This window comes from Branchiostoma belcheri, unplaced genomic scaffold (genome assembly GCF_001625305.1).
Source record: "Branchiostoma belcheri isolate BF01 breed outbred unplaced genomic scaffold, Haploidv18h27 scaffold25, whole genome shotgun sequence".
NCBI classification, from domain to species: domain Eukaryota; kingdom Metazoa; phylum Chordata; class Leptocardii; order Amphioxiformes; family Branchiostomatidae; genus Branchiostoma; species Branchiostoma belcheri.
The window spans coordinates 1,697,204-1,707,525 of record NW_017803854.1 but is presented as its reverse complement, the minus strand read 5'-3'; the positions used below and the strand labels follow the sequence as shown (position 1 = coordinate 1,707,525).

General features: G+C 43.4%; 2 protein-coding genes across 2 annotated transcripts in view; both read left to right on the top strand.

Moving 5' to 3' along the window:
* Positions 1-1,995: 1,995 nt before the first annotated feature.
* Positions 1,996-7,721, top strand: LOC109471382. The gene is made up of 6 exons (XM_019770671.1): positions 1,996-2,073; positions 2,627-3,365; positions 3,563-3,642; positions 4,029-4,135; positions 4,285-5,078; positions 6,807-7,721. The coding sequence occupies exons 2-6, from the start codon at positions 2,670-2,672 to the stop codon at positions 7,719-7,721; spliced, it is 2,592 nt and encodes an 863-aa protein (XP_019626230.1). The 5' UTR covers positions 1,996-2,073; positions 2,627-2,669.
* Positions 7,722-8,519: 798 nt separating this feature from the next.
* The window catches only part of LOC109471381, a 4,802-nt gene continuing 2,999 nt past the window's right edge, over positions 8,520-10,322 (top strand). Inside the window, exons 1-4 of the mRNA XM_019770669.1 lie at positions 8,520-9,259; positions 9,534-9,613; positions 9,983-10,089; positions 10,239-10,310. Of these exons, the coding sequence (XP_019626228.1) occupies positions 8,549-9,259; positions 9,534-9,613; positions 9,983-10,089; positions 10,239-10,310 (970 nt within the window). The 5' untranslated portion in view covers positions 8,520-8,548. The remainder of the gene's footprint in view (positions 9,260-9,533; positions 9,614-9,982; positions 10,090-10,238; positions 10,311-10,322) is intronic.

The following is a 10,322-nucleotide window of genomic DNA, read 5'->3' as shown; positions in this document are numbered from 1 at the left end:
TTCGCTATGGAGCTCTTTGCTCTTTTTTCGTGTAATGTAGCCCATATACGCATCGACTCCAGTAGCTAGTTGCAAATTGCCATTTTCTGTAGTTAGTTGCAAATTGACGCATGTTCTGTAATTTGTATTATATTCTCAGTGGCTATGTTGCGATGTAGTTGCAGTGGAATAAAATTTGGTTGCTTGTTGTACATATATTGGCTTCCTAGTATCTTTGGTATACGTTAATTATCATTTCTCAGTTTTTGTCTATCATGTACGGATCGTCGTCGCAAGACAGGGCTCGAAATACTGGGTGCATGTGCACCTTAGTGCACCCAAATTTGGAGCTGTGCACCCAATTTTTCATGTGGGTGCACCAGTGCACCCAAATATTTTCGTACGTATGATGTTAAATGTATTGTAGTATACAGCATATTCTTAACATCTAAGTGTTAGAAACATAATAGAATCATTGTTATGATACTTTCTTATGAAATAGTTAGTTTGTAATTAGTTTTTGTTGACATTCTTATTTTATCTTATATGGTGCACCCAAAATATTTTCTGTGCACCCAATTTTTTAGGTTGGGTGCACCAGTGCAGGCTATTCTCAAAAATACATTTCGAGCCCTGCAAAACATAAACACTTTTTTTACAAATTTGCATATCATTATGCAGGCTTACACCTAGATGGTTTAACCTGCTAAGTTTTAAACCTTAAACGTTGCGTCTATTGACACCTTTATCATCACTACGTCTGGTTCATACAACGTGATTAGCATGTGAATATATTTGTGTTTTGGTCGCGTGTTTCTGGCTATACATTTGCTATACTGGCTATACAACACAGGCCTCGAAATTAACTACAGCACTGTCCCAAAAATAAATTTCAAATGTCCGGAAGTGAGGATGAACTGTCCCAACCTGTTTTTCGGGAAGTATTGTATAACTTGAAGTTCAATTTGAAGTCAACTTTATTTTGCTTAAGTTCTGACTCCCATGCGCACTATAATTGCAGGGTAGACAGGAAACTCACGGGGGACTTTCCCGGAGCCAAAAGCCGGGATGTGTGCTTGATAAACAAAAGAAGGGCAGTGACATCCTGATGTTGATAATTTTTCTATTGCCCAAAAAATGTCCCAAAGTGTCTTTTTAGTTGTCCCAGCCTAAATTTTAGGGGTCAGTGGCCATTGGACCACCTTTAATTTCGAGCCCTGCAACACCGGCTGCGGCACATGTACAGCGCCCCTCCCCCACACCTTGATTCAGAACCGCCGCCTATCTAGTTTTGTGTCTGCATGAATTTAGGATTAAGTTGAGGTACGGTTCTGGATACGTGAGGACTACCCAACATTATCCCTGAGCATGTTTTGGGATACAGCACCGTGTTCTGGATACCAAGGACATTAATATACATGTACTACGAAGTTCCACAATCCGGGACCTCGGCTCTCAGTGTTAGGGGGAGCTGATCGGAACCCGTCTCTACTGTGCTCTCAGAGGGTGAGTCCGATAAAAAATCTTCATTAACGACCTGCTATGCTACATTGATGTCGTAAATACGACGATAACTGTTACAAATGCAACGAGTAGCCTGGGTATAGCCGTGGCGACTCTTGAATCGGGCTCATGTTGCTGGTAGTGTTGTATGTTGTAGGGCTATACGTAAGACCACTGGTAGTAGCAGCGAAATACGTCCAACTGTGCCCCAAATAGCCACAGCTAAAGATAGCTAAGGTTGTTAATTGCCATTCCCTTCATGGAAAGCGTTCTTTGTACTCGAAGAGTGGTGTATATTGTGCCTTGTGGGGCTATTCATCGGAATACGGAATACACTACCGGATCATAAGGCCACAGCAGGTAAATTTTATGGATGACATCCTCCACAGACTAAAAATCTAAGGCGATAGGCAAAAAAAAAGACAAGGCGAGCAAAAAAATAATATGATTTCCACATTTCCAAATTTCTTAATGTGTTACATGTTAATATACTTATTTGCATACTCGGGACAACTTAAATGAAGCCGTTACCCGCTTTTCACAGGTGGCAGTCGCGAACAGTTTTATCTCTAGTCTAGTGGAAGCTAAAAGGTGAGTTTTTACATAGATCAGGCCACTAACTTTTACCGTTAACGGTACAACATACAGCTGACAGCTTCGAACATAGTGGGGATAAAGTAGTGGGGATAAAGTCGATGTAACACTGTGTTGCTTGATTTGCTGGCCTAACCGCACGGCTGCCCTCCCCAAACTAAACAGTGAAAAATCATCACCTTTGTCCCCTCTAAATCTACCGTTTTCCCAATGAAACATTTATACATGTACATTCGAGTGAGCACTGTTGTGGGTACACATTTCATAATTCTTCATTCACTGGTGCCAGCTGTAGGAGGGCAAAGACTTATACTGGCAGTTAGCTAGTTTTACTTGCCTCGGTCACATGACGCAATGCAACTACAATGGGGGGGGGGGTGCTTTCCAAGTCGATCGTACCGTACTAAGAAGGTTTGAGAAGATGCATGCGCATACGAATGTTTGATTTTTAACTATTACCTGATTTACTTGTCCCATTCCAGGCGTATTATATATATGCGATGCGAGGACACTGGTGAAAAATTACCGCATTTTTTCTACATCGTTTTAGATCTGCGTAGAAGAGCAAAGGTCGAACGCATACGCCGCACAACATGGCAAAGGTGAACACCAAACTGTCTACGGTGGTGGACGAATTTAGGAAACTAGATCTTATATTTAAAACTGGTTCAGGTCTGGATGTTGTAGAGAGGGGTTACGCACGGAAGTTGGTTCACGCTATAAGTAGTCAAAATGAGGTCATGGAGTGTGAAGCCTTGAAAGGTCTAGGAGACTTGTACCTGCACAAAGCACAGACGAACACTGATGATAAAGTAGAGAACTTCCAAAAGGCATGTTCTATGTACACAGAACTCTTACGATATTACACAGGTGTTGAGGAGAAGCAAGTTGTACAGCATCGTATCAAGTATGCAGAGAAATGCACGAAACTGGTACACGATCAAGATATTGTAAAAGCGCGTGCTACAAATTCAGGCAATACCATATTGGCTGTGTCAATGACCCTTCATGAAATGAAAGGATATGGTGTTATACCCTTGATTGAGGGTTATACAAACGCCTTAGTTAAAGGAATAGTGGAAGGAAATAAACGTCTAGAAATAGAATCGATAAAGAGCATCGGAGACCTGTACCTAGAGAAGGGAAGGGAAGGCAAAGAAAAGGCAGCTTTGGCAAAATCAGCTGGCCTGTACCGAGCGGCGCTGGACCGCTGTGAAGATTCAGACGACAGAGAAACGCTGAGGCACCGCATCAAGTACGCAGAGAAAGTTGAGCAGACAGCACGAAAGGTTAGAAATTATAATATACGCTTCCTTTTAATCATTAAAAAATTCTCTCATTTCCTATGGTATATTTTAGTGTGTTTCAGCCTTATTTGTAATCAAATGTATGGTAGAAATCCTACTTTTCCTTATATACTATTGAAGAATTGTTGCCTACAAAAAATACACTTATTCTGCCCTTATTCATGATATCTTCAACCCAGAAGGCTAAGAAACGCGCGGAAACGAAACCACTACGGAACAAGAAATGTGGAACTGAAAGTCTGCTGGCGTCTTCTCCCATGTCGGCTCAAGAAAGTCATGACGTCATCGGCAGGAGAAAGTATGGAAGGTTTGTAATGTGCAGCGACTACAGTCAATACTCGGCCATGTAGCAGAATCTACACTTTAGGGCTGAGTTTTTCTTCGGTGAATTGTTTAAGGTCAGTCAGAGCATTGCAGTTTTATAATTATAATTATAAAAACATGTGTTGGTGTCTACAGGATGAAGGTCGGAGAAGGCGGAACTTGGTGTGATACCAGCAGTGAGAAGGAACAGGAATCTACGGACAGGTTTGTGTGTTGTTTCCTCTAGTATGGACAGAGTATGGACAAAGTTAGATACTTACTCAGTCGAGTTATACAAATCTCACCAGTTAAAGCTACATTATTCTAACTTTTTTTCTACAGTACGTACGACGAAGAACTACGAGAGGGTTGCAGGGCCCTGCAGACAGGGGACCTGGACACGGCAGAACGACACTTTGCAGCTGCGCTCAAGGCCGTTCATTTGAAAGGTGAGACTGAGAGTTTCAATGTAGACAGAATTCAAATCCAAGTTTTCGTATAAATTTGGCTCTACTTGCTTGCTGACAAGAATCTCAAAAGGCTCTCCGAGGCTTAAAAAAAGTCATAATCGATAAAATATAATTTTCATTTGATGCAGATCCCAAAGCAGGTGAGCACTGGAAAGAGACGAAGCCCCTATGCAAGTTAAGCGATGTCTACGTTAAGAAAGGTAAGAAGTCGAAAGACGGAGGAGACTTCACCAAGGCTGCGGCGCTCAGTAACGCAGCACTGGTCAGAGCAAAGATGGAAGACAGAGAGGAGATCAAACAAACAACCCTTAAGATAACCCAGTCATTTGTTAACCATGTCTTAAATACCACTAAACCGGTGCCCATCGACGACGTGGAGAAACACAAATCGATGTTAACAGATTGTCGCCGCTTTGTGGAACAAGAGATCAAAAGAATCGAGCAACAGATAGATCCTTATAGTCTTGATGACAACGACCCCAAAATCAGGGAAGTAGAGAAGAAGAGAGTGGAAGCAAACAAAGCATTGTTTGACACCATTGTTCATAAGCGACGAACATTCATAACTGGCCTTGTAGACGAGTGTATGGAGGAAATGGGTCCTCCTCCCTGTAAGTACGCTATGATAGGCCTGGGTTCACACGCCACAGGATTGGTAACGCCATACTCTGATCTGGAGTTTGCTATTTTGATAGAAAGGGACACCGAAAACAGTGTGAAGTATTTTCACAATCTCACGCACTACCTTCACCTGAAAGTGATCAATCTTGGAGAAACGATTCTCCCGGCCATGGCCATCAAGTCTCTCAATGACTTCGAATCAGATGATAAGCCAAACAACTGGTTCTACGACTCTGTAACGCCGCGTGGGTTTTCGTTCGATGGAGCAATGCCGCATGCATGTAAAACCCCACTAGGCAGAGGTAAAACGTGTCACCTTATCCGCACACCATGTGACATGGCCAAAGTTCTGGAAGATGACGTTACGCTCCATCTGAAGAAAGGCTACCACCTAGCGAGTGTCCTGGGAAATGTTTCTTTGATTACTGGGGACCAAGGCCTGGTCGATGAATACACAACTGCATGGGATCAGCAACTGAAGAAAAATGGAAGTAAAATTGCAAAGCTAATAGCAAACATTATGTTGATGGAGAATGTCCAAACATTTGCAAAGCACGATCCCACTGGCCGGATGCTGGATGTAAAGAAAGAAATTTACCGCTTTTCAAGCATTGCAGTGTCTTGTTGGGCGCTACTTTGTGACATCCAGCCAACCACAATCTGGGAGACTATCCAGAAGATGCACGAAAAGGGAACGATCTGTGATGAGAACGCACATCACTTGATGGTCCTTGTCAGCATCTCGGCAGAGTTGAGGCTGCGTACTTACATGAACAACCGCGGTCAAGTGGAAAACATGTCAGTTTTATCGTCAATATCACTCAATGATGACATTGAGGAGAGAACAAAAAAAATATTTTACTTCTCCAATATAAAACAGCTCATGAGATACTACTACACCGCGACACCGTTAAAGTACTTTGTTCCGGAGCTTAGCAATCACAAACCACTAGAACAGCCCTCTGTTCTTTACGACAACTCTTTAACACTACAAGCTTCTGTATATGAAAGTCTGTATGACTACAATAACTCAAAGGCATGCACTGAACAGCAACTCCGAAAGGAGCAATCAAGGCACGGTGAGAGTAGTGCACATCATGATATTGCGTCGTCACTTCACAATTTGGGTGACGCCTGTAGTCACCTTGGTGATTACAGGAAGGCCGTCAGCTATTATGAACAGGCACTACAGATGATGCGACGTATTGTTAGTGATGGCACTGCACATCCTGATATCGCCACATCACTTGACAACTTGGGTGCTGCCTGGAGTGGCCTTGGTGATCGCAGAAAGGCAGCCATCTACCATAAACAGGCACTAGAGATGAGGCGCCGTATCCATGGTAAGGGCATCGCACATCCCGACATCGCCTCGTCACTCAACAACTTGGGTAACGCCTGGTATCACCTTGGTGATCACAGAAAGGCAGTCAACTATTATGAACAAGCACTACAGATGAAGCGGCGTATCCATGGTGAGGGTAACGCACATCCTGACGTCGGCTCGTCACTTATGAACTTGGGTACCGCTTGGGTTAACCTTGGTGATTACAGAAAGGCCGTCAGCTGTTATGAACAGGCACTACAGATGATGCAGAGTGTCTATGGTAAGGGCACTTCACATCCCGACATCGCCGGGTTACTTAGCAACTTGGGTACCGCCTGGACGAACCTTGGTGATCACAGAAAGGCCGTCAGCTACCACGAACAGTCACTACAGATGAGGCGGTGTATCTATGGTAAGGGCATTGCACATCCTGACATCGCGTCGTCACTTAACAACTTGGGTGCCGCCTGGAGTAACCTTGGTGATTACAGAAAGGCCGTCAGCTATCATGAACAAGCACTACAGATGGAGTGGAGTATCCATGGTAAGGGCGTCGCACATCCTGACGTCGCCACGTCACTTAACAACTTGGGTGCCGCCTGGATGAACCTTGGTGATTACAGAAAGGCCGTCAGCTATTGTGAACAGGCACTACAGATGAGTCGGTGTGTCAATGGTAAGGGCGTCGCACATCCTGACGTCGCCACGTTACTTAACAACTTGGGTGCAGTCTGGAGTAACCTTGGTGATTACAGAAAGGCCGTCAGATATCATGGACAGGCACTACAGATGAGGCGGAGTATCTATGGTAAGGGCATCACACATCCTGACATCGCCTCGTCACTTCACAACTTGGGTACCGCCTGGAGTAACCTTGGCGATTACAGAAAGGCCGTCAGCTACCATGAACAAGCACTACAGATGAGGCGGAGTATCTATGGTAAGGGCGTCACACATCCTGACGTCGCCTCGTCACTTAACAACTTGGGTGCGGCCTGGAGTGACCTTGGTGACTACCGAAAGTCCGTCAGCTATTATGAACAGACACTACAGATGAGTCGGAGTATCTATGGTAAGAGCATCGCACATCCTGACATCGCCTCGTCAATTAACAACTTGGGTAACGCCTGGGGTAACCTTGGTGATCACAGAAAGGCCGTCAGCTATCATGAACAGGCACTACAGATGAAGCGGCGTATCCATGGTGAGGGTAACGCACATCCTTACATCGCCTCGTCACTAAACAACTTGGGAACCGCCTGGGACAACCTTGGTGATTACAGAAAGGCCGTCAGCTATCACGAACAAGCACTACAGATGATGCAGAGTGTCTATAGTAAGGGCATCGCACATCCTCATATTGCCTTGTCACTTAACAACTTGGGTGCCGCCTGGGGTAAGCTTGGTGATTACAGAAAGGCCGTCAGCTATTATGAACAGACACTACAGATGCAGCGGAGTATCTATGGTGAGGGCAACGCACATTCTGACATCGCCTCGTCACTTAACAGCTTGTGTGTTGCCTACGGTTTGCTTGGTGATTACAGAAAGGCTATATCCTACTATGAGGAGTCGAAACGGGTGAAGCAGATACTCGAAGAGACTAATAGACCCTGACATTGACACTCTCCTGAAGAACTTTGTGTCTCCTCAAGATTATGTTTTACAGCAAGCAGTTATACATGGAGCACTTTTTTTTATAAAATGATATTGGCAATTTCTTTTAAATGGTTATTTGAAGGGTGACAACTGATTTTTTTTACTTCAACAATCACCTATCTAACACACACACACACACAGATATATATATATATATACATATATATATATTAAGGGTTATGTAGTTCTTATCATCCAGCTGTTTTTACTACAACCCCTCACCTGTATCACCCCTGTTGGTAAATGAAACATTCCAAGGGGAATCCCCCCCCATAAAGGTGGGGTCATGTCGGGGACTTCCGCTTTCGTGGCAGTCGCGAACTGAGGCCGACAGTTTTATCTCTCGTGGAAGCTAAAAGGTGAGTTTTTACATAAATCAGGCCACTAACCTTAGTCATTAGCGGTACAGCATACAGCTGAAAGTTTCGCCGAACATTTTACATATGTACTGCGAACAAAGCGGGGATTAAGTCGACGTATAAACAGAAATGTGTTTCTTGCCTTTCACGACTACCCTCGAGCTCCCCCCACAAAATAATGAAAAATCACCTTTGTCTCATCTAGATCTCCCATAAATCAAGGATATTTTCTATATATGTACCTAATGTACTGTATCGATAGTAGTTTGTAGAAAGAAATGTAAGATTGTTTAGTTTTGTCTTACCGCCACACATTGCACCATGTACGATTGTCGAGCAATAAACTTCATTCATTCATTCATATACAATCTACATCGTTTTAGATCTGCATAGAAGAGCAAAGATCGAACGCATACGCCACACAACATGGCAAAGGTGAACGCCAAACTGTCTGCAGTGGTGGACGAATTTCGGGAACTTGATTTTATCTTTAAAACTGGTTCTGATCTGGACGTTGTTGAGAGCGGTTATGCACGGAAGTTGGTTCACGCTATCGGTAGTCAAAATGAGGTCTTGGAGTGTGAAGCCTTGAAAGGTCTCGGAGATTTGTACCTGCATAAAGCAAAAACGAACACTAATGATAAAGTAGAGAACTTCCACAAGGCCTGTTCCATGTACACAGAACTCTTACGATATTACACAAGTATCGAGGAAAAGCAAGTTGTACAGCATCGTATCAAGTATGCAGAGAAATGCACGAAACTGGTGCACGATCAAGAGATTGTAAAAGCTCGTGCTACAAATTCAGGCAATACCATATTAGCTGTGTCCATGACCCTTCACGAAATGAAAAATAAGACCATGAACGTATTTGGTGTCGTACCCTTGATTGAGGGTTATACAAACTCCTTAGTTAAAGCAATAGTTGAAGGAAATAATCGTCTAGAAATAGAATCGTTGAAGAGCCTCGGAGACCTGTACCTAGAGAAGGGAAGGCAAGGAAAGGACGAAGCAGCTTTTGCAAGATCAGCTGGCCTGTACCGAGCGGCGCTGGACCGATGTGAAGATTCAGACGACAGAGAAACGCTGAGGCACCGCATCAAGTACTCAGAGAAAGTTGAGCAGACAGCACGAAAGGTTAGAAAGTACATGTACACATCCTTTCAAACATAGAAAATTCCTCTCATTTCTTATGGTACATGTTTAGGGTGTTACACATGTACTTAAATCGTCAGCCTTATTTGAGTAATCAAAACTATCATTAGATATTCTTATCTATATGCGTGTGCAGTATATTACGTTGATGGTTCAAATGTATGGTTGAAATCCTACTTTTCCCTGTATGCTATTGAAGAATTGTTGCCTACAAAAAATACACTTATTCTGTATCTTCATGATATTTTCAACCCAGAAGGCAAAGAAACGCCCGAAAACGAAGCCACTACGGAACAAGAAAGGTGTTAATGAAAGTCAGCTGGCGTCTTCTCCCATGTCGGTACAAGAAAGCCGTGACGTCATCGGCAGGAGAAACTACGGAAGGTTTGTAATATACAGTCAATATTCAGCCCTGATTCTGCTACATGCCCGAGTTTTCGTCTTCAGTGACTTGTTAGGTCCTCAGTTTAATAAAACCATGTGTTGTTGGTTCTGTACAGAATGGTCGGAGCTCAGCGTGATACCAGCAGTGAGAAGGCACAGGAAGTCACGGACAGGTTTGTGTGTTGGTTCCTCTAGTATGAACAAAGTCAGATGCATATACTCCGTCAAGTTAGGAATACAATTCACTAAAGCTAAAGCTCTAATTAAAGCTACATTATTCTTAAAGGATCACTATCGCAAAAGTCAACTCTTTTTCTACAGTACTCACGACGAAGAACTACGAAATGGCTGCAGGGCTCTGCAGACAGGGGACCTGGACACGGCAGAACAACACTTTGCAGCTGCGCTCAAGGACGTTCATTTGAAAGGTGAGACTGAGAGTTTCAATGTAGACAGAATTCAAATCCAAGTTTTGGTATAAATTTGGCTCTACTTGCTTGCTGAAAAGAATCTCAAAATGCTCTCCGAGGCTTAAAAAAAGTCATAATCGATAAAATATAATTGTCATTTGATGCAGATCCCAAAGCAGGTGAGCACTGGAAAGAGACGAAGCCCCTATGCAAGTTAAGCGATGTCTACGTTGAGAAAGGTAAGAAGTCGA